Genomic DNA, 24,820 nt, shown 5'->3' with positions numbered 1-24,820 from the left:
CTGTTAGCTTTGGCTGTGACTAAGTCATTAGTAATTTTTGTCAGGGCTGTTTCGGTGGAGTGGTGGAAGCCAGATTGGAGGTTGTCAAGGAGAGTTAGATGAGAGGTAGGAGGAAAGTTGACCATGGACATGCTGCTTAAGGAGTTTTGAAGCAAACAGGAGCAGTGATATGGGGCGGTAGCTGGGCATAGCAGTTGGGTCAAGGTTAGTTTTTTTGAGGATGGGTGTGATGGTGACATGTTTGAAGGCAGAGGGGAAGGTACCAGAAGATAGCGATAGGTAGAAGAGATGGGTTAGGGCTGGAATGAGCGTGTTAGTGAGATTGGGGAGCAGGTGGGAAGGGATGGGGTCAAGTGCACAGGTGGTGAGGTGCGATTTGGAAAGGAGGTGAGTAAGCTCTCCTTCAGTGATGTTGGAGAGGGAGGTTATTGGGGAAGGGCAGAGGTCTGAAGAGATGAGGGGAGTTGGAGGTGGCAGTGGTGGAGGAGGGAGTTAAATGTGCTGAACAGTTGTTTTGGTTGTAGGATAGTGAAGATACAAGGTTTGTGTAATAGGTCTGTTTAGCAGAGGTGAGGGCTAGTTTGAAGGCAAGAGTAGCTTGTTTGAAAGCAGTGAAGTTGTCTGGCAGGCGTGTTTTCCTCCAACGCCGCTCCGCGACCCTGGATGCTTTTCAGAGTTTTTTGGTGAGGTTGTTATGCCAGGGTTGCCTCTTGATTCGTCGGACTGTGCCATGCATGAGAGGGGCGACTGAGTCTATGGCTGATGTGAGGGTGGCGTTATAGAAAGTAGTGGCGCTGTCCATGTCGGGGAGTGAAGATATGGAGGACAGGGGTAGGAGAGAGTCTGAGAGTCTGTGAATGTCCAGGTGTACGAGGTTTCTGCGAGGATGTGGTACTGGCTGGATGTGGGGGGCGGGTGAGGACAAGGAAGAGAAGGTGAGTAGATGGTGGTCAGATAGGGGGGAGAGGTTGTTGCAAGTCTTTAATAGCAATGGTCTTTTCATGTAGGCCAAATGGACCTTTTGGGCCCCCTAGACTCCAGGGTCCGGGTGCGATTGCAACCCCTGCACCTATTCTAGTTACACCCCAGCACATGGGTCATGTATGGTGCGGGTTTGGTCACTAAGGCCTTTGATAACACAAACTGGAAATCCTAATTCTCCAGAAAACCTGACGGTAGGGTCCATCTTGTGGCCCCAGGAGTGGGGCAGAAGTGATGGTTGGTTTGTGTACCAGTCCGAATACTTTCAATGGGGACGGTCCAATCACATAGTGCAGTATTATGGAGCAGGGACGGGCACACCATTGGTGCAACCACCCAGGGGTCAGAGAGGTAAAGGGGCCAGGGGGAATTGTGCATTATAAGGGGCCGCGCACTGGTCTGTGTCCGCTCCCATCCAGAATTGCAGCAATGTCCTCCATATTTTGCAATGATCTATTGATCCTTTCTTCTTTTCAGGAACGTGCTGCATCATCTCCCTCTGCACCTGCGTAGCCGGCATCAATTTCGAGCTGTCCCGGTATCCGCGCTCCGTGTACGGGTTACCTGAAGACATCAGTCACGGGTATGGCTGGTCAATGTTCTGTGCCTGGGGCGGGCTGGGACTCACCCTTCTCTCCGGATTTCTCTGCACTTTGGCTCCATCGCTTAGTGCTTCCCAATCCGCCGTTCACAAGCCGCGGCAGGAGAACGGGGCAGTGTGACCTGATATTCACAGGTGCTGATGTGAATACCCCCTCGAAAAAAAAATTCCAAAAAAAAGGACAATCCACCAGACCGAGGCTCTCGTATCCTGCTCTGGAAAGTTGTTCTGTTCGACTTGTGTGTCTGACCATGTGATTGCTTGTGAAACTAACAAACGGGAATTCTGGGGACGCTGTGGCTGGGGGACATGGCCAGAAGGGAAGCGGGGGCCCTCACTACTGGGGACATGGCCAGAAGGGAAGCGGGGGCCCCTCACTACTGGGGACATGGCCAGAAGGGAATCGGGGCCCTCACTACTGGGGACATGGCCAGAAGGGAAGCTGGGGCCCTCACTACTGGGGACATGGCCAGAAGGGAAGCGGGGGCCCCTCACTACTGGGGACATGGCCAGAAGGGAAGCGGGGGCCCTCACTACTGGGGACATGGCCAGAAGGGAAGCGGGGGCCCTCACTACTGGGGACATGGCCAGAAGGGAAGCGGGGGCCCCTCACTACTGGGGACACGGCCAGAAGGGAAGCGAGGGCCCTCACTACTGGGGACACGGCCAGAAGGGAAGCGGGGGCCCTCACTACTGGGGACACGGCCAGAAGGGAATCGGGGCCCTCACTACTGGGGACATGGCCAGAAGGGAAGCTGGGGCCCTCACTACTGGGGACATGGCCAGAAGGGAATTGGGGGCCCTCACTACTGGGGACATGGCCAGAAGGGAAGCGAGGGCCCTCACTATTGGGGACATGGCCAGAAGGGAAGCGGGGGCCCTCACTACAGGGGACATGGCAAGAAGGGAAGCGGGGGCCCTCACTACTGGGGACACGGCCAGAAGGGAAGCGGGGGCCCTCACTACTGGGGACACGGCCAGAAGGGAAGCTGGGGCCCTCACTACTGGGGACACGGCCAGAAGGGAAGCGAGGGCCCTCACTACTGGGGACACGGCCAGAAGGGAAGCTGGGGCCCTCACTACAGGGGACACGGCCAGAAGGGAAGCGGGGGCCCTCACTACTGGGGACACGGCCAGAAGGGAAGCTGGGGCCCTCACTACTGGGGACATGGCCAGAAGGGAAGCGAGGGCCCTCACTATTGGGGACATGGCCAGAAGGGAAGCGGGGGCCCTCACTACTGGGGACACGGCCAGAAGGGAAGCGAGGGCCCTCACTATTGGGGACATGGCCAGAAGGGAAGCGGGGGCCCTCACTACAGGGGACATGGCAAGAAGGGAAGCGGGGGCCCTCACTACAGGGGACACGGCCAGAAGGGAAGCGGGGGCCCTCACTACTGGGGACACGGCCAGAAGGGAAGCTGGGGCCCTCACTACTGGGGACACGGCCAGAAGGGAAGCGGGGGCCCTCACTACTGGGGACACGGCCAGAAGGGAAGCTGGGGCCCTCACTACTGGGGACACGGCCAGAAGGGAATTGGGGGCCCTCACTACTGGGGACACGGCCAGAAGGGAAGCTGGGGCCCTCACTACTGGGGACACGGCCAGAAGGGAAGCGGGGGCCCTCACTACTGGGGACACGGCCAGAAGGGAAGCGGGGGCCCTCACTACTGGGGACACGGCCAGAAGGGAAGCGGGGGCCCTCACTACTGGGGACACGGCCAGAAGGGAAGCTGGGGCCCTCACTACTGGGGACACGGCCAGAAGGGAAGCGGGGGCCTTCACTACTGGGGACACGGCCAGAAGGGAAGCGGGGGCCCTCACTACTGGGGACACGGCCAGAAGGGAAGCGGGGGCCCTCACTACTGGGGACACGGCCAGAAGGGAAGCTGGGGCCCTCACTACTGGGGACACGGCCAGAAGGGAAGCTGGGGCCTTCACTACTGGGGACACGGCCAGAAGGGAAGCGGGGGCCTTCACTACTGGGGACACGGCCAGAAGGGAAGCGGGGGCCTTCACTACTGGGGACACGGCCAGAAGGGAAGCGGGGGCCCTCACTACTGGGGACACGGCCAGAAGGGAAGCGGGGGCCCTCACTACTGGGGACACGGCCAGAAGGGAAGCGGGGGCCCTCACTACTGGGGACACGGCCAGAAGGGAAGCGGGGGCCCTCAATACTGGGGACACGGCCAGAAGGGAAGCGGGGGCCCTCACTACTGGGGACACGGCCAGAAGGGAAGCGGGGGCCCTCAATACTGGGGACATGGCCAGAAGGGAATCGGGGGCCCTCACTACTGGGGACACACCACAGAAGATCGATCTTTGGGTGCCGTCATGGGAAAGTGACTGTAATGGCCGGAGTCTAAAGGTTTCACGTGGCTCTATGGGAATCGACCCCAGAGAAGATCCTCTCCTCCTCCATGTACAGACTTCAGACTTTCATCAGTTCGGTGCAGCTATATGACCATTGCCTAAGGGTTCAGTGTTTCGGGGGATTTTGTACACGCAGATCTAGAATATACAACAGGTAACTGATTTTTACGTGTTTTAATACGGTCCACAAAAAAACAACCACAGCCGCCCACCTTACACGTAACCAGCCCCGCAAATAATATTCCAGACCGGGACGAGGGCATGGAAGAAAACACCCGGACCTCCGGCCGTGCCATCCGGGTCGGGCTCCATCGGACAAAGGTAACAGAAATAATCTGTACGATATCGCCGCTCTCCACGATCCGGTCCCAAATGATCGGCGTCTTCTCCAGATGGACGAACAGCCTGGGGCGGGAGGAGGGAGTACGCAGATCGAGGCGACATAATGATGTACATGTGGTCCCATCACCAGTTATAAAAAAAAGCACATGATAAATCGGATTATTGTATTTCGCTTTTTTTTTTTTTAACCTAATTTATTGAATAAATAGATTAAACCGTTATCTGCCGATGTTTGCGCCTTTCATCCTCGCACAGGAAACCGGGACGAATTGTAATTATGCTTTATGGGGGGGGGAGTTTCATCGCAACAATAAAAATGAGGAGCTTTTCAGGAGCTGATTGACACCAACACACTGCTGACAACCCTGGAGAGATGACGAAACCTAGAGGAGGGGGACAGACCGTGAAGAGATAAAGCCAGATACACACATTATATGTGCTCATGTATACTGACGCCTATGGATGTGGGGCTATATGTATCCACGTGTACGGTCCAGAACAAAAGTTTGGACACACCTTCTCATTTAAAGATTTTTCTGTATTTTCATGACTATGAAGATTGTACATTCACACTGAAGGCATCAAAACTATGAATTAACACATGTGGAATTATAGACTTATTGTGACCCCATCCACCAAATGTCACGGTAATCTCCGATCGGATGGGTCCCTGACCGGTCTGCCTAGTGTGAACACTTACCTCTGGCTAATAACATGGTAAAGCCTGCATTTATAGGAAGGTCAGGACTAACTGTGTTTGGATGTAATTAAAATCACAGCATGGTGAAGGGCGCGGCGTTCAAGTCAGAAAAAATAGTACATATCAGCATCAGGCATCATACCCTGCAGTACAGGAGTATTACAGTATTATATTGCTGATATGGGAAGAAAAATTGTAATAAATATTTAAAAATAAAAACCAATTTTTAATCAAACAAAAAGTTAAATGATACAAATAGTTCTCACGGCCGTGACCCCAACTATCAGGGAAACACCGTCCTTGTTTACGACCATAAGCGCCGTCGCCTTCGTGTACCGACACATCAGCCGATGGGACTTTCTGCATCACCTCCCGGGCCGCAGACCCCGAACCGCAGGCGCCCAGGGGATTGCAGCATTCAGATTTCCTATTAGCTGACGGCGACATTTCCAATTTAGGGAACAAATTGATTTCCTTAGAAATGAAGGTCAGTCAGTCCGAAAAATTGGGAAAACTTTGAAAGTGTCCCCAAGTGCAACGGCAAAAACCATCAAGCGCTACAAAGAAACTGGCTCACATGAGGACCGCCCCAGGAAAGGAAGACCAAGAGTCACCTCTGCTTCTGAGGATAAGTTTATCCGAGTCACCAGCCTCAGAAATCGCAGGTTAACAGCAGCTCAGATTAGAGACCAGGTCAATGCCACACAGAGTTCTAGCAGCAGACACATCTCTACAACAACTGTTAAGAGGAGACTTTGTGCAGGAGGTCTTCATGATAAAATAGCTGCTCGGAAACCACTGCTAAGGACAGGCAACAAGCAGAAGAGACTTGTTTGGGCTAAAGAATACAAGGAATGGACATTAGACCAGTGGAAATCTGTGCTTTGGTCTGATGAGTCCAAATTTGAGATCTTTGGTTCCAACCACCGTGTCTTTGTGCGACGCAGAAAAGGTGAACGGATGGACTCTACATGCCTGGTTCCCACCGTGATGCATGGAGGAGGAGGTGTGATGGTGTGGGGGGGCTTTGCTGGTGACACTGTTGGGGATTTATTCAGAATTGAAGGCATACTGAACCAGCATGGCTACCACAGCATCTTGCAGCGGCATGCTATTCCATCCGGTTTGCGTTTAGTGGGACCATCATTTATTTTTCAACAGGACAATGACCCCAAACACCTCCAGGCTGTGTAAGGGCTATTTGACCAAGAAGGAGAGTGATGGGGGGCTACACCAGATGACCTGGCCTCCACAGTCACCAGACATGAACCCAATCGAGATGGTTTGGGGTGAGCTGGACGCAGAGTGAAGGCAAAAGGGCCAACAAGAGCTAAGCATCTCTGGGAACTCCTTCAAGATTGTTGGAAGACCATTCCCGGTGACTACCTATTGAAGCTCATCAAGAGAATGCCAAGAGTGTGCAAAGCAGTCATCAAAGCAAAAGGTGGCTACTTTGAAGAACCTAGAATATAGGACATAATTTCAGTTGTTTCACACTTTTTTGTTAAGTATATAATTCCACATGTGTTAATTCATAGTTTTGATGCCTTCAGTGTGAATGTACAATTTTTATAGTCATGAAAATACAGAAAAATCTTTAAATGAGAAGGTGTGTCCAAACTTTTGGTCTGTACTGTGTCTATATATATATATAAAATCATTTTTAGTTGTTGCATTTCTCCCTGTACAAATGCAATAAAAAGATATCAATCATTCTTACACCAAAATGTTGTAAAAAAAAAAAAAATACAGCTTATGCAAAAAAAAAACCTTGTAAAAAAAAAAGTTTTGGGTTTTGGTAGAAGGAAATACCAAAGTACAAGAATGCAAACTGTCAGGAAGAGGTTAATGCCTTCAGACACCTTTTCCTATTGTATGTGATAACTAATAGAAGAGATTAGGAATAGTCTGCCTCATCTTGGGGGGCGGCAGAGTTTGTAATCCATTGTAAATCTGCAGGCATTATAGTGCCAGGTAGGGAGTAACGAGCCGCCCACGCACGCCGGGGCCACGCATGTAAATCGGCACCATGATATTTACCGCAGATGAGAATTTGGAGAAATAGACAAATAACTCCGACGTCCTTTATAGGAACAAGCTGGACATAGACAGGATGACCTTTTCCATTGTGCCAAACGCCCGTCCGTCCAGCTGCGCGCTCCCGGGATGAATGCTGACATTTCCGCAGCTCACAAGGGACGGCGCGTCCAGGCGGCTTATCTGCAGAGCGCGAAGACCCCGTTCACACGCGCAGACTGCGGCTAATACTACACACAGACGTATGGGGGACAAGCGCCGCACAATGCGAATGCTTCCTAACATGGGGCAGGTGCAGACTTCTGATCTTTTTTGTCAATATATTGAGGTCATTTTCCCACTTGCAAAAATGTTTTTTTTTCTGTTTTCAGCAAAATACACAATTCTAGTCGGCTCTGATTTTTGCTGATTTTTTAAATGCATTTTTCTAAATAGTTTTACTACGGAAACGCTGGGATTCTCCAACTGTATTTTTTACATATGATTTTATTTCAGGCTCCCCATAGACGCCTATGGGGAGAAAAACAAAATCCGCACAGATCACCAGCGTCTAGTGGCGCCCGGTGGACATTAGTTTTCATGAAATATCATCCGCAGACTGTCTGCACAGGAAATCCGCCTGCAGCTATATAATCCAGCGGACGCCTATATACCGCCGCCAACCAATGTAAGCCGAAATGTGCGTCAGCCACAGCATTGCCTACAGCCGCCCCAACAGGTCAGATCATGGTGGGAGAACACAAATTATTCTGCTGCAGAAAGTCTCGGGTCACTTGGACGGGTTTGCACGAATGTATTTTACGATCTGTATCTGGACAGTAATGCCTGGAGTCCCCGGGGGGCTCCTGACCCAAATTGCGCCCTATGGGTTGGGAAACCCGGGGTCACTCCAGGCAGCACCATACAAAATACGCTCGTGAACGCAGCCTAAGGACGGATTCAGTCCTGGGTCTCCGGACCAGAACTCGACAACCTCGTAGGCAGATCGGAGGATGCCGAATCTGGAAGACCTAGAATTAGGCGGTGACTAGAGATGGGCGAACCCGAACAGTAAAGTTTGGTGTATATAACAAACACCTACTGTTCGGGCACGGATACTGGACACGGACTACACCAGAAAGTCCGTGTTACTGTTCGGGTTCGGCTGCCTGAACACCAGGGGTTTGTTGCGCTGTCATGTGCATGGCGGCGCAGCAATCGCCACTTCTGATCGGAGGCTAAATCCTCCTCGCCGGTCAGAGAGCCGCGGATCCCACGCTGTCTAAAGACTCAGCTGTGATCGGAGGTATAAACTTCACCTACGGTCACTGGTGTCAGCTGATGGGACAACTCCCATCATCCTACACCTGCTGCCGCTAAACAGTGAGAGTATTCATCTGCCGATCCTGCGCTGTAAATAATTTAAAAAAAAACAAAAAAACTTATTGGTTTCCCCTGTATTTTTGTTAGCCAGCCAGGTAAAGCTCACAGCTGGAGGCTACAAACCTCAGCTTCAGCAAGGCTGGTTATCAAGAACATAGGGGTCCCCACACCGCTCAGACACAGCTGCACAGTCGTCTCCTCCGCTGTCGCCACCGCCCGTCCTCCCTTCATAGGATAGTGTCTGCCCCCCCAAAGAAAGGGCAATAACCCGGCATCTGTAATCCAGACACTTGGTCCTAGAAGTGCCGCGCACTTAGAAGTCATAGTAACATAGTAACATAGTTAGTAAGGCCGAAAAAAGACATTTGTCCATCCAGTTCAGCCTATATTCCATCATAATAAATCCCCAGATCTACGTCCTTCTACAGAACCTAATAATTGTATGATACAATATTGTTCTGCTCCAGGAAGACATCCAGGCCTCTCTTGAACCCCTCGACTGAGTTCGCCATCACCACCTCCTCAGGCAAGCAATTCCAGATTCTCACTGCCCTAACAGTAAAGAATCCTCTTCTATGTTGGTGGAAAAACCTTCTCTCCTCCAGACGCAAAGAATGCCCCCTTGTGCCCGTCACCTTCCTTGGTATAAACAGATCCTCAGCGAGATATTTGTATTGTCCCCTTATATACTTATACATGGTTATTAGATCGCCCCTCAGTCGTCTTTTTTCTAGACTAAATAATCCTAATTTCGCTAATCTATCTGGGTATTGTAGTTCTCCCATCCCCTTTATTAATTTTGTTGCCCTCCTTTGTACTCTCTCTAGTTCCATTATATCCTTCCTGAGCACCGGTGCCCAAAACTGGACACAGTACTCCATGTGCGGTCTAACTAGGGATTTGTACAGAGGCAGTATAATGCTCTCATCATGTGTATCCAGACCTCTTTTAATGCACCCCATGATCCTGTTTGCCTTGGCAGCTGCTGCCTGGCACTGGCTGCTCCAGGTAAGTTTATCATTAACTAGGATCCCCAAGTCCTTCTCCCTGTCAGATTTACCCAGTGGTTTCCCATTCAGTGTGTAATGGTGATATTGATTCCCTCTTCCCATGTGTATAACCTTACATTTATCATTGTTAAACCTCATCTGCCACCTTTCAGCCCAAGTTTCCAACTTATCCAGATCCATCTGTAGCAGAATACTATCTTCTCTTGTATTAACTGCTTTACATAGTTTTGTATCATCTGCAAATATCGATATTTTACTGTGTAAACCTTCTACCAGATCATTAATGGATATGTTGAAGAGAACAGGTCCCAATACTGACCCCTGCGGTACCCCACTGGTCACAGCGACCCAGTTAGAGACTATACCATTTATAACCACCCTCTGCTTTCTATCACTAAGCCAGTTACTAACCCATTTACACACATTTTCCCCCAGACCAAGCATTCTCATTTTGTGTACCAACCTCTTGTGCGGCACGGTATCAAACGCTTTGGAAAAATCGAGATATACCACGTCCAATGACTCACCGTGGTCCAGTCTATAGCTTACCTCTTCATAAAAACTGATTAGATTGGTTTGACAGGAGCGATTTCTCATAAACCGATGCTGATATGGAGTTAAACAGTTATTCTCATTGAGATAATCCAGAATAACATCCCTCAGAAACCCTTCAAATATTTTACCAACAATAGAGGTTAGACTTACTGGCCTATAATTTCCAGGTTCACTTTTAGAGCCCTTTTTGAATATTGGCACCACATTTGCTATGCGCCAATCCTGCGGAACAGACCCTGTCGCTATAGAGTCACTAAAAATAAGAAATAATGGTTTATCTATTACATTACTTAGTTCTCTTAGTACTCGTGGGTGTATCACCTCCGTGTGTCACAGATCAACATGGTGTGAAGACTCTGATCTGCGATGTGGTCTGCGCTGCCATAATGGAGTCTGGGCAGAAAGGATTTTCAGAATTGATGCAGACGACCCAACTTGGGCCAGTTTCACATTAGTGTTTCTGTGCGCAGCGTAGGCCTGCGTACTTCTTTCCTTAAGATCCGCATGCGTCTTGCGTACCTATAGTTAACATTGTGTACACAGGGACATGCGTTGTATGCAGATTCGGCCCCATGCGTAGTGTCCGCCAGACACAACATGTTGCGTACGGCGGGCATGTCAAAACGACGCACGGGGATGCATCCGCATATAACGCATGTCCCTGCCTACGCAATGTTAAATATAGGTACGCAAGACGCATGCGGATCTTAAGGGAAGAAGTACGCAGGCCTACGCTAAGGTCACACTGGTCATTTTTGTTTTGTGTTTTTATGTAACTTTTCTGCTGCGTTTTACAGTATGAGAACAATCAGATTTCAGAGGTCTCATGCACAGCTTGTTCTGTTGTGTCAGTATTTTGTGCCTTTGCTTGGTTTTTGCAGATGTAATTTCTTTCAGCGCTTTTCACCCAATGAAAGTAATGAAGAAACGCTGGGAAAAAAAAAAAAAACACATGTATCAGCTTTGGTGCGTTTTTGTGCCAAAACCTGATGAAGTAGAATAATTTTTTTTTTTTGCACCAACCTTTATCAGCATACACAAGAGACAAATGTACCGACAGAAACAACAACAAAAAAAAACGCAAGAAAAAGCCAAGCAAAACCTACTTTTTTTTCCTGCAGCCTCTGTATTGCCAAGAGCAGGTTTTGCTGCAGATAAAAATGCAATGTGTGAACATAGACATTCAGGCTGACAGGCTCCGATCTCAAAGGTGAACCTGCATCCATCCATGGAATGGGGGTCTCGTTTATCAGGCTTGAGCCCCCTTACCTACCAGGTGCCAGTGCGGCTGATCAGGGAGTAATCTGGGGATGATTGACAGGACACAACATTGCAGATGTATCAGCCGCGGAGCTTAGACCGACAGCGCTGCCTAATGATGGAGGATCGGGAACCTAAATCCTATAGAAAACACCTGCAGGAAACAGTGATCGGAGCGATCAGGGTTAATGGCAGCAGGTCGCGACCATGAGCTGTACAGGGAATGAATGAGGAAGCCGGTTTCCGGCACAGACTGCAGCGTGACGAAGGTTTGTAGCGTTAAAGAGGTCGGGTTTATTTCTTCCTGTAACATTAACAGTCCTGACAACACGCAGTGGGCTCGCCACCGCTCTCCCCATACGGGGGTCTACGCATAGTACTGCAAATTGGCCTTTTTCTTAGCTTGGACTTCCAAGATCCCCTCCATGTAATCTTCATGTGTCAGTTCGGTGGCCCCTCTGCGCAGAGCGATCATACCCTGCAAGAAGAAAGTAATAAAAGGTCTGACGGATCACAGACAGGCCCTCGAAAGCTACAGACTTCATCCATGCAACGTGGTCATTGCCCTCAACTGCACAGCAAACATGCAAGTAATGCGCTCCTCCGTACTCACCGCCTCCACGCACACCGCTTTACATTGTGCTCCGTTGAAGTCGTCGGTGCAGCGCGCCAGCTCCTCATAATTGACGTCGGGGCTGCAGAGGTAAAAGCTTTCATTACAATCTGCAGGTACACACTGGACCCGAGTACACGGCGCCACCACCAGGCCAAAACGTAAAACCTCCCAAATTCATCAGCGCTCTCTGTCCCACTGCGGTACGGACACGCACCTGACGTTCATCTTGCGGGAATGAATTTGCATGATTCGGGCTCGGGCCTCTTCATTGGGCATTGGAAATTCGATTTTCCTGTCGAGACGTCCTGAACGGAGGAGAGCGGGATCCAAGATGTCTACACGGTTTGTAGCAGCGATCACCTGTGCATCCAAATAAGCAACAGTTAAAGGGTCCAGCTCCATTCAGTTCCACAAGGAGAGATGATGGGGGCAGGCGACGTCACATCTAGCGGACACCTCCCGGCAGGTATAATGCACAGAGGATCAGCTGTAGAGAGATCATACAGGTAGACACGAGGCTACGAACACAAGGGACGGGGGTCTGTACCTTAACTTGGGTGTTGGGCTGGAATCCATCCAGCTGGTTCAGAAGCTCCAACATGGTTCTCTGCACTTCTCGGTCTCCGGCCTTTTCACTGTCAAACCTGCATCATAAAGCGCCAGAATACCTGGTTTATCCCATTGCAACCCCAGTGGGCACCATCCACAGTCCCCTTAGAGAAAGGCTGAAATGTGACGTGTGGGCACAGCGGCCCCCCGGATGACCCCAGTGATCAGTTCCCAGGAGACTGCTCTATAACAGGAGGATGCTGAACGGTAAAACGAACCTTTTAGTCCCAATAGCGTCCAGCTCATCGATGAAAATGATAGATGGCGCCTTCTCCTTGGCCAGAGCAAAGGCGTCGCGGACCAGCTTGGCTCCGTCTCCAATAAACATCTGCACTAACTGAGGACCGGCGAGCTTCAAGAAAGTGGCCTGAAAAAGACGGCAAATGTCACCGCGTGCCCCCTTCTATCACGGAGCTCTCCAGGTCACGGTCAGGCACTACCTACCTTAGTCTGTGCGGCACATGCTCTCGCCAGGAGGGTCTTTCCTGTCCCAGGGGGGCCATACATCAGAACACCTTTCGGGGGCTGAATTCCCAAATTCTCAAACTTCTCCTTGTGATTCATGGGTAAAACGATGGCTTCTACCAGCTGTGTGAGAAGCGTTTAGGTGTCAGTACGGAACCAGGAGCATCGGCACAGTCCTGTCGCTCCGTCCTCACCTCCTGGATCTGCTTATCCAGACCTCCAATGTCGCTGTACTGCTCGGTCGGCCGTTCATCCACCTCCATCGCCTTCACTCGGGAGTCATATTCTGTAGGTAAAGTCTCCAGGATCAGATAAGAATCCTTATTCACCCCCTGAAGGAAAAAAAGAAAAAACAAATGAACACCAGAGGAAGATCTTAAAGGGATATTCCCACCTTAGTGAGCAATGCCTACCGCCGGGATAGTTACCATTAGTTGATCGGTCAAGATCAATGGGGTCCTAGAAGGAAGACCGCACTGACCATGAAGTGATGGCGTATCACTTACTGATAGGAAAACGCCGTCCTTACACTTTATATCTATGAGATGTGACACAATAATGTAATGTTATGTGCAAAGGGGAGAGGCTCCTGCTGCAGCCGGGTCATACGGGCAGAGGGAAAGTCACAGAGACATAGAAACCTTCTTTATATACGACTTAGTCCTGATTGTAGCAGACTAAATAGCACCCAAGGAGCGGAGGAAACTGAAGGAGGAACTGCTGCTTATTCTCTACGCCTAGTGTTTATTTTACCCCTTCCCATATTGGGATGTGAACTAAGGTCATGAGAAGGGGGTCTGCATGTGTGGAGGGGCTCGGGAGCGGCTGATGCCATCTGTATGGCCGGGATCTGTATCCAGCGGCCGAGCGAACTCCATGCAAGTATTTAACAATATAACAAAAAAATATATAAAAATTCATGTCTCCCCTTTTCCTGTTAAAAATTAACGTATTTGGGATCGCTGAGTCTGTAAAAGTCTGATCTGTCAAAATATGGAATTATCCGATCACAGGGGCAGTTTCTGATTTGATTTTATTCTTTTTTTTCCACCATGCGGTTCTCGAGATGTTTACAAGCACATTTTTATTGCCTTAGTTGTGTGGTTCACAGTGAAATTACGTAGATGCCCCCAGATAACACGCCGAGCCTCGGCCCCTTGGTAGAGGCCACAAGAACTAAATAAAAAGGCCGATATCTCGAGCGGAAGCGCACGGCGAATTACAGGAAAAAGCAAAAACTCAGGAGAGCAGAAAGAAGAAAAGGAGAGTGACACCTGCACCCTATTGTCCTGGTGACGGGCTCCTCGGATATAATCGGGGAAACTATTCCTCCTTTACTCACACGGCTACTAAAGAGAAGATTGGCCGAACACAGATTTTACCCATTTATCCCTGTAGGAAAGTTACCCCAGAGATGTCTGGACGTCACTTACTTGCATCTGCCCATACGGCAGGCGAGACTGAGGGCGCGGCGGGGCGAAACGGAGCAATTGGGCGAGACAGAGGGTGCGGTGCAGCGAAACAGGGAGCAATGGGGTGAGACAGGACGCGGCGGGGCGAAACGGAGCAATGGGGTGAGACACAGGGCGTGGCGGGGCGAAACAGGGAGCAATGGGGAGAGAGAGGGAGCGACGGGACGAAACGGAGCAATGAGGTGAGACAGAGGGCGCGGCGGGGCGAAACAGGGAGCAATGGGGAGAGACTGAGGGCGCAGCGGGGTGAAACGGAGCAATGGGGAGAGAGAGGGCGTGGCGGGGCAAAACCGGGAGCAATGGGGAGAGACTGAGGGCGCGGCGGGGCGAAACAGGGAGCAATGGGGAGAGACAGAGGGCGCGGCGGGGCGAAACAGGGAGCAATGGGGTGGGACAGAGGGTGCGGTGCAGCGAAACAGGGAGCAATGGGGTGAGAGAGGGCACGGCTGGGCGAAACGGAGCAATGGGGTGAGACAGGGGGCGCGGCAGGGCGAAAGAGCAATGGGGTGAGACACAGGGCGTGGCGGGGCGAAACAGGGAGCAATGGGGAGAGAGAGGGAGCGGCGGGGCGAAACGGAGCAATGAGGTGAGACAGAGGGCGCGGCCGGGCGAAACAGGGAGAAATGGGGAGAGATAGAGGGCACGGCGGGGCGAAACAGGGAGCAATGGGGAGAGAGGGAGCGGCGGGGCGAAACGGAGCAATGAGGTGAGACAGAGGGCGCGGCGGGGCGAAACAGGGAGCAATGGGGAGAGATAGAGGGCATGGCGGGGCGAAACAGGGAGCAATGGGGAGAGACTGAGGGCGCGGCGGGGCGAAACAGGGAGCAATGGGGAGAGACAGAGGGCGCGGCGGGGCGAAACAGGGAGCAATGGGGAGAGACAGAGGGCGCGGCAAGACTGAGGGCGCGGCGCGGGAAGATCAAGAGACCATCGAACTACTGAACACCCACCTGGCAGCTATCTGACATACACGGCGGCTTCCTTTGCTTCCCATTACCACCTTGGATGCACAGACGACCATTTCATCCCATTACTCACCACGAGATCTCCTGGTTTGAGCTTTTCGGCATCAACCAAACCGATCACAGGCAAGAAGTACGTCTGGAGGAAGAGAGAGGAGCAACAAGTGAGCGATCACAGCCCACCACCCGCGCTACCGTCCTCCTCTCGCCACATGATGGCAGCCCCAGTGATTGTCACACATGGGAGTTTACAGAAGTGAATTACCAGGTTTTTGTGCTAATTTTTATGGCAATATTTTTTTCCATATAACAATCTCAAAACTGAAAATTAGACAGTTTGCAATTCTCACGCTGAGCACCGGGGGCTGCGCAAACTAAGTTCATGTTTTTTCTTGGAAAACAACAAGTAAATTAGTGGCAATGTTGTAGTATACTACGTAATGGGTGTGAGCAAAGGTCATTGAGAAAAGAGGAGGAGGTGAGCTGTGACATCACTTATTGTGGATCCTGTGTTATCAGTCATTGTACAGGAGGGGAAGGTGAGCTATGATATCACCTATTGTTAATGGTGGATCCTGTGTTATCTGCTGTATGTAGAGGTGATATCAGTCATTGTACAGGAGGTGGAGGTGAGCTGTGACATCACCTATTGTGAATGGTAGATCCTGTGTTATCTGCTGTATGTAGAGGTGATATCAGTCATTGTACAGGAGGTGGAGGTGAGCTGTGACATCACCTATTGTGAATGGTGGATCCTGTGTTATCCACTGTATATAGAGGTGTTATCAGTCATTGTACAGGAGGAGGAGGTGGTGAGCTGTGACATCTAATGTGTATGGTGGATCCTGTATTATCTACTGTATATAAAGGTGATATCAGTCATTGTACAGGAGGGGGAGGAGGTGAGCTGTGACATCTATTGTGTATGGTGGATCCTGTATTATCTACTGTATATAGAGGTGATATCAGTCATTGTACAGGGGGAGGAGGTGAGCTGTGACATCACCTATTGTGAATGGTGGATCCTGTGTTATCTACCGTATATAGAGGTGTTATCAGTCATTGTACAGGAGGAGGAGGTGAGCTGTGACATCACCTATTGTGAATGGTGGATCCTGTGTTATCTACTGTATATAGAGGTGTTATCAGTCATTGTACAGGAGGAGGAGGCGAGCTGTGACATCACCTATTGTGAATGGTGGATCCTGTGTTATCTACTGTATATAGAGGTGTTATCAGTCATTGTACAGGAGGAGGAGGAGGTGAGCTGTGGCATCACCTATTGTGAATGGTGGATTCTGTGGTATCCGCTGTGTATAGAGGTGCTATCAGTCATTATAATCCAGTCTCTGCTGGTTAGCAACCTACTGAAAACTCTTCCTGAAAGAGAAGGGAACAAGAGTCTAAAAAAATCCCCAGTGGACAGTGTGAAAATGGCAAAAATCATTAATTTTGTTTTTAAAGGGAATCGGTCATCCGGTTTTTGCTATATAATCTGACAACAGCATGATGTAGGGACAGTGACCCTGATTCCAGCAATGTGTCACTTAATTTCCTGACCGCAGCAGTTATGATACAATCACAATTCTCTCTGCTGTAGATGTGGCAGAGTTGCGAATGCTGAGCTGTGTATAACCCCACCCACACCACTGACTGGCAATTTTCTGTCTATACTGTGCATAGGCAGAAAGTTGCTAACCAGTGCTGGGGACGTGGCTGGACCAGGAGGCACGAGGCCAGGTGTCCTTTAGTGATAATCTACCGATTAAACACAGATTTCATTATAACAGCAAAACAGAGCAGAGTAAGTGACACGTCGCTGGAATCAGGGTCTGTGCCCCTATATCATGGTGCTCTCAGATGACATAGCAGAAACCTGCTGAAACATTCCCTGTGTCATAAACGGTGATAAGTGCATGATATGGAAAAAAAACAAAACAAAGCCTGACTTTTTTTTTTTTTTTTTTTTAAGAAATGTAACACAAAATCCTGATTGAAACCACAGGTGACTTTCTGATGACTTCTCACAAGTTCTGTTCTTTGATGGCAACTCAGTAAGATATGATAAAACTGATGCGTGGGGGACGGACGAGGGTCAGAGATGGCGCAGCGCCGGGTGGAGGCGGCTGATGCCCCCCATCTTAGTCACCGCTTCCCTGCAGCTATAACTGGAGATTTTCACCCCAGTTTATACATTCGCCTCCGCTGCCCCTTCCTGCAGCAGCTTCTTATCCGCCACATGCACCATCATCAGGACGCTCTTCTAGGCGGCACATGTTGGAACTCGCGGACTCTCACTACCACAAACAAGGCACGGTTTTTCCACCCCATATTTAGGAAATCCTTTGTAGCCGTACGTGCAAAAGTTGTAAACCTACGGGGTGCGATACCGTGCCGCCAGTCAGTACACAGCCCCGCTATCAATGTGTGCAGCCTCGGCACCTAAGGCGGCAATTCTTCTCACCGCCCGTCCCCAATAGTTACCTGTCGGGTAGAGGTTTTGATTACTGCACATTTTCCCTTCCTCTGTGAATCCAGATCGATGTTGGCGCCATCTTCCTCCTGGTCGTTGGGGTCCACATCCAGCAGCTGAGAAGAGACGGATCGGTCAGATTGACACAGAACATTGCACCTTACTGACCCGGGCGACGCCGTCACTGCACCTCGATCACGTTGGACACCAGGTACGGGAGCGTCTTATTCACTTTAATCTTCTCACTGTTTTCTTTGATTTTGTCTTTCATGGCCTGGAGCTCGTGTGTCACGCGCAGAACCTCGCTCTTCATGATCTGAAACACAGAAAGGGTTAATAGTGCACATTAAAAGATCTCACTTTCTGTATGCAACGCGAATGAAAGCATGCGTCTCCATGGTTACAGACCACCACATCTTGTAAACCTGCAATAGGTGAACCGCTCAGTACCAATTACGTGTGCGCCATTTATAAAGGTGGCAGGGGATGAAGCTTTATCTGTGCAGCGTCCGTGTACGGCAGGTGACTGATGGTGGAGCCACATGTGGCGGCAAACAACTGGGCCACGGATATAAAATACTGTACATAATATATACTCATAGCTAATAGTAAGCAATATCAAATCCGCAGTCTGTATCCCGCATATACCGCCACGTGCATCCCGTGTATACTATACATACCGCCACTTCCATCCCGCATATACCGCCACGTCCATCCCGCATATACCGCCACGTGCATACAATATACACCGCCACATGCATCCCGTGTATACTATACATACCGCCACTTCCATCCCGCATATACCGCCACGTGCATACAATATACACCGCCACATGCATCCCGTGTATACTATATATACCGCCACGTCCATTCCATGTATACATAGTAACATAGTAACATAGTTAGTAAGGCCGAAAAAAGACATTTGTCCATCCAGTTCAGCCTATATTCCATCATAATAAATCCCCAGATCTACGTCCTTCTACAGAACCTAATAATTGTATGATACAATATTGTTCTGCTCCAGGAAGACATCCAGGCCTCTCTTGAACCCCTCGACTGAGTTCGCCATCACCACCTCCTCAGGCAAGCAATTCCAGATTCTCACTGCCCTAACAGTAAAGAATCCTCTTCTATGTTGGTGGAAAACATACCACCAAGTCCATTCCGCAAAAGCCGCCACGTCCATCCTGCCACGTCCATCTCGCACACGCCGCCACGTACATCCCGCACACGCCGCCACGTCCATCCCATGTATACCACCAAGTCCATCCCGCAAAAGCCGCCACGTCCATCCCGCCACGTCCATCCCGCGACGTCCATCCCGCACATGCCGCCACGTCCATCCCGCAAATGCGCCACGTCCATCCCGCACATACCGCCACATCCATCCCGCACATGCCGCCACGTCCATCCCACATACATACCGGCACTTAGGCTACTTTGACACTAGCGTCGTATGACGCACGTCGCAATGCGTCGTTTTGCAGAAAAAACGCATCCTGCAAACTTGTTTGCAGAATGCGTTTTTTCTCCATAGGCTTGTATTAGCGACGCATTGCCACACGTCGCAACCGTCGTGCGACGGTTGCGTCGTGTTGTGGCGGACCGTCGGCACCAAAAAACGTTGCATGTAACTTTTTTGGTGCGTTGTGTTCGCCATTTCCGACCGCGCATGCGCGGCCGGAACTCCGCCCCCTCCTTCCCGGAGCTCACAATGGGGCAGCGGATGCGTTGTAAAACTGCATCTGCTGCCCCCGTTGTGCTGCGCTTTCATAGCATGCGTTGGTACGTCGCCACGACGCATTGCGTCGTGCGACGCTAGTGTGAAAGTAGCCTTAGGGTACCGTCACACTATACGATTTACCTACGATCACGACCAGCGATACGACCTGGCCGTGATCGTAGGTAAATCGTAGTGTGGTCGCTGGAGAGTTGTCACACAGACAGCTCTCCAGCGACCAACGATGCCGAGGTACCCGGGTAACCAGGGTAAACATCGGGTTACTAAGCGCAGGACCGCGCTTAGTAACCCGATGTTTACCCTGGTTACCAGCGTAAAAAAAAAAAAAAAACAGCACATACTTACATTCTGGTGTCCGTCAGGTCCCTTGCCGTCAGCTTCCCGCACTCACTGACTGCCGGCCGTAAAGTGAAAGTGAACGCACAGCACAGCGGTGACGTCACCGCTGTGCTCTGCTTTCACTTTACGGCCGGCAGTCACTGAGTGCGGGAAGCTGACGGCAAGGGACCTGACGGACACCAGAATGTAAGTATGTGCTGTTTGTTTTTTTTTAGTTTTACGCTTGTAACCAGGGTAAACATCGGGTTACTAAGCGCGGCTCTGCGCTTAGTAACCCGATGTTTACCCTGGTTACAAGCGAACGCATCGCTAGATCGCATCGCTAGATCAGTGTCACACACACCGATCTAGCGATGACAGCGGGAGATCCAGCGACGAAAGAAAGTTCCATACGATCTGCTACGACGTACGATTCTCAGCAGGATCCCTGATCGCTGCTGCGTGTCAGACACAGCGATATCGTAATGATATCGCTGGAACGTCACGAATCGTACCGTCGTAGCGATCGAAATGGTATAGTGTGACGGTACCCTTACACACCACAGTCTACTTATCTCCACATACATTGGTGTCTGATAAGAGCAGGACTCACCTTGATCTCACTGTCCAGGAGTCGGGTTCTCTGGATTATCTCCTCCGTTGACATCTTGAGGACTTCTTGTCCCACCCCATCCTGCTGCAAGAGGTGGAGAGAAACCGGCATAAGTCCTAAATCATCTCTAAACTTTCCCACACCCCAAAAAAACAGTCAGCCCCTATAAGACAACGGGCAGGAACCATCTATAAAATATAAGGGATCGCTCTGCAGATCACTGCATTTATAGGAGGCATTATACACCCCAAGAGCCACAGATGAGAGCAGCTGCCACCCAGGTACGTTATACCAGTGCCAGGAAAAGTGGCGCAGATGATCCCGGAAGAAAATCACCGGAACATAGCAGCTGACGGCACGCAGAGACCCTGACAGACAGAGGGCGCACATAAAACATCCCCCACCGATCACCAGAAATGGAGACGTGTGTCCTGTGATTTTCCCAGTCCGGACTGGTCATGCACGCGCCCTGCTGCACCACTCCAGGTCTGGGCGCTGTGCAGGGTAACCACAGTGACGTCGCAGGGCACATGCTCCACTACTGTGGCCCCAAGTCCCCTCATCTGGGGAAATTCATCGTCCGGCTGATCTGCCATTTCAATCCGTGGAGGAAAACGTACTGATCACTGGGGGTCCGGCCACTGAGGCCCCACAAGATCCCAATTTCTGTACTTTGGATTTGGGGAAATGACTTTGCAGCCGGCACATAATGGTCATTTTTAGTTTTTTGCCCTTGGGGCCTCGTAGATCAGGACGCTCTGCTGCTTTCTTACAGCCGTGTACAAGATTTCTGCTGTGGATTTATGGACACAATCTGGCACCCGCCAACGCTCACACAGGAGCGGGGATCGTCACAGATGCTCCACCGCTAAGTACAGGAGGCTGCCATGGGGCGCCGGGTTACAGGGGACGTCGCCGTGCTCGGGGGTTACAGAAGGGACAACGGGGGTTACGGGGGACGTCGCCGTGCTCGGGGGTTACAGGGGGCACGACGTCGCCGTGCCCGGGGGTTACGGTGGACGCCACCGTGCTCGGGGGCTACAGAAGGGACAACGGGGGTTACAGGGGACGTCGCCGTGCTCGGGGGTTACAGAAGGGACAACGTCGCCATGCAGTGCCCGGGTTACAGGGGACGTCGCCATGCCCGGGGGTTACAGGGGGGACAATGTCGCCGTGCCTGAGCTAAAGGGGACGATGTCGCCGTGCCGTGCCCGGAGGTTACGGGGGACGTCGCCGTGCTCGAGGGTTACAGAATGGACAACGTCGCCGTGCCTGAGCTACAGGGAACGATGTCGCCGTGCCATGCCCGGGTTACAGGAGACGTTGCCGTGCCCGGGTGTTACAGGGGGGACGACATCGCTGTGCCGTGCCCGGGGGTTACGGGGGACATCGTCGCCGTGACGCGCCAGGGGGTTACGGGGGACATCGTCGCCGTGACGCGCCCGGGGGTTACGGGGGCCGCCGCCGAGCCGCGCCCGGGGGTTACGGGGGACGCCGCCGCGCCCGGGGGTTACGGGGGACGCCGCCGCGTCCGGGGGTTACGGGGGACGCCGCCGCGTCCGGGGGTTACGGGGGACGCCGCCGCGTCCGGGGGTTACGGGGGACGCCGCCGTGTCCGGGGGTTACGGGGGACGCCGCTGCGTCCGGGGGTTACGGGGAAAGTCGCCGTGCCCAGGGGTTACGGGGGAAGTCGCCGTGCCCGGGGGTTACGGGGGAAGTCGCCATGCCCGGGGGTTACCGTTGCGCCGCGTCCGGGGGTTACGGGGGACGCCGCCGCGTCCGGGGGTTACGGGGGACGCCGCCGCGTCCGGGGGTTACGGGGGACGCCGCCGCGTCCGGGGGTTACGGGGGACGCCGCTGCGTCCGGGGGTTGCGGGGAAAGTCGCCGTGCCCGGGGGAAGTCGCCATGCCCGGGGGTTACCGTTGCGCCGCGTCCGGGGGTTACGGGGGACGCCGCCGCGTCCGGGGGTTACGGGGGACGCCGCCGCGTCCGGGGGTTACGGGGGACGCCGCTGCGTCCGGGGGTTGCGGGGAAAGTCGCCGTGCCCGGGGGTTACGGGGGAAGTCGCCATGCCCGGGGGTTACCGTTGCGCCGTGTCCGGGGGTTACGGGGGACGCCGCCGTGTCCGGGGGTTACGGGGGACGCCGCTGCGTCCGGGGGTTACGGGGAAAGTCGCCGTGCCCGGGGGTTACGGGGGAAGTCGCCGTGCCCGGGGGTTACCGTTGCGCCGCGTCCGGGGGTTACGGGGGACGCCGCCGCGTCCGGGGCTTACGGGGGACGCCGCCGCGTCCGGGGGTTACGGGGGACGCCGCCGCGTCCGGGGGTTACGGGGGACGCCGCCGCATCCAGGGGTTGCGGGGAAAGTCGCCGTGCCCGGGGGTTACAGGGGAAGTCGCCATGCCCGGGGGTTACCGTTGCGCCGTGTCCGGGGGTTACGGGGGACGCCGCCGTGTCCGGGGGTTACGGGGGAAGTCGCCGCGTCCGGGGGTTACGGGGGACGCCGCCGCGTCCGGGGGTTACGGGGGACGCCGCCGCGTCCGGGGGTTACGGGGGACGCCGCCGCGTCCGGGGGTTGCGGGGAAAGTCGCCGTGCCCGGGGGTTACGGGGGAAGTCGCCATGCCCGGGGGTTACCGTTGCGCCGTGTCCGGGGGTTACGGGGGACGCCGCCGTGTCCGGGGGTTACGGGGGACGCCGCCGTGTCCGGGGGTTACGGGGGACGCCGCTGCGTCTGGGGGTTACGGGGAAAGTCGCCGTGCCCGGGGGTTACGGGGGAAGTCGCCATGCCCGGGGGTTACCGTTGCGCCGCGTCCGGGGGTTACGGGGGACGCCGCCGCGTCCGGGGGTTACGGGGGAAGTCGCCATGCCCGGGGGTTACCGTTGCGCCGTGTCCGGGGGTTACGGGGGACGCCGCCGTGTCCGGGGGTTACGGGGGACGCCGCCGTGTCCGGGGGTTACGGGGGACGCCGCCGTGTCCGGGGGTTACGGGGGACGCCGCCGTGTCCGGGGGTTACGGGGGACGCCGCCGTGTCCGGGGGTTACGGGGGACGCCGCCGTGTCCGGGGGTTACGGGGGACGCCGCCGTGTCCGGGGGTTACGGGGGACGCCGCCGTGTCCGGGGGTTACGGGGGACGCCGACCTGCAGACTTGGACGATGAGCAGGATGGAGTCAGCGCCTCAATGTTTCCATTCACTGACAGCAGAGCGCTGCAGTTCCTCCATGGTCATCCTGGGACATCCTGCCACTCACACACGACTGAAGGAAGATGCGAGAAACACCCTCTTGCCCCTAAGACCAAAATACTGAAGCCCCTTTAAGCCCTGAATTAGCCTGCGACCGATCAGCACAAGGAGAACCACAAGCCCCAGCTGCGCTGCCTCGATCACGCTCTCCCCTCAGCGGCCATGGCGGCTCTACCGCTTACCTCCGTTTCATCCCACACAGACGCCATGTTTACTTCCTTTCACAGGCCGGGTGAGTTCGCACTATCACCGTCGGAAGTAGAGGAACGAGACAAGCGCAGAGCACCCGACTTCCGGTGCGCACTGACAAATCCTTCCCCCTCCTGGCGCCGCCGCTGCTTCTCGCTCTGTACGCTGTGCGACCCGGAAGTCACGTGTCTGAGCAGAACACTGTTGTCTGCGGTGTCGCCATTTTGAGTACTGGCAGGAAAGCCAATACTGCCATGTGATGATGGTTGCCAGGGCGACGAGGGCCCCAGTGCCAGGCTGGGGGCCAAATGTGCACTTTGTAAATTACACAGTACAGTAAAAACATGAATGTATAGACTTTTTCTGTAAAACAGCGCCGCTCGTGTCCTCAGCCTGTGTGTGGTATTGCAGCTCTGACTGAAGTGAAGCGACAATTCCAGACACGACATGTACCCGCCGCCATCAGTCACTCCCAGATTATTTGTCCTTGTCTTTGGTATTTTCCGTCTCCATAGAGATGAGCGCTTGTTGTATTCCGGACAGGTTGTAGTTCTGACCATTCATTTTACCGTATATTGTCCAGAAAAACAAAAGAGATTCCAAGTGCTGCAAAATGATGACAAAAAGCGATTCCACCATTGTTTTTACAGCGTTCGTTGTGCGGTAATGACCCGGAGAGGCGATTCCTCCGTCAGTGCGAAAACGGCGACATCAAAACTGTGATTTATTTTCATTATTTTATTGGTGTAAAAATTCAGAACCAAAATTTCTCCAACTCCTGAGACCCTCTGACGCGCACATGGCGCTGTATGGGGGCTTGTCTTTTATGGCGCTGTATGGGGGCTTGTCTTTTATGGTGCTGTATGGGGGCTTGTCTTTTATGGCGCTGTATGGGGGCT

At 52.8% G+C, this 24,820-nt stretch overlaps 2 protein-coding genes across 2 annotated transcripts in view; one reads left to right on the top strand and one right to left on the bottom strand.

Moving 5' to 3' along the window:
- Positions 1 to 4,515, top strand: part of LOC138649425 (transmembrane protein 178B-like) — a 39,631-nt gene extending 35,116 nt beyond the window's left edge. The window contains exon 4 of the mRNA XM_069739850.1: positions 1,459 to 4,515. Coding sequence (XP_069595951.1) covers positions 1,459 to 1,703 — 245 coding nt within the window. The 3' untranslated portion in view covers positions 1,704 to 4,515. The remainder of the gene's footprint in view (positions 1 to 1,458) is intronic.
- Positions 4,516 to 11,488: 6,973 nt separating this feature from the next.
- Positions 11,489 to 24,062, bottom strand: PSMC3 (proteasome 26S subunit, ATPase 3). Its single transcript, XM_069739846.1, has 12 exons — positions 23,915 to 24,062; positions 20,491 to 20,574; positions 18,006 to 18,131; positions 17,827 to 17,931; positions 15,419 to 15,481; positions 13,103 to 13,240; positions 12,888 to 13,031; positions 12,662 to 12,810; positions 12,382 to 12,478; positions 12,049 to 12,194; positions 11,832 to 11,913; positions 11,489 to 11,696 (listed from the first exon to the last, which is right to left on the bottom strand). The coding sequence occupies exons 1-12, from the start codon at positions 23,939 to 23,941 to the stop codon at positions 11,586 to 11,588; spliced, it is 1,272 nt and encodes a 423-aa protein (XP_069595947.1). The 5' UTR covers positions 23,942 to 24,062; the 3' UTR covers positions 11,489 to 11,585.
- Positions 24,063 to 24,820: the final 758 nt, after the last annotated feature.

The sequence above is a fragment of the Ranitomeya imitator genome, chromosome 9 (genome assembly GCF_032444005.1).
Source record: "Ranitomeya imitator isolate aRanImi1 chromosome 9, aRanImi1.pri, whole genome shotgun sequence".
NCBI lineage: Eukaryota > Metazoa > Chordata > Amphibia > Anura > Dendrobatidae > Ranitomeya > Ranitomeya imitator.
The sequence above is the reverse complement of the archived record's forward strand: the minus strand, read 5'-3'. Positions and strand labels throughout refer to the sequence as shown.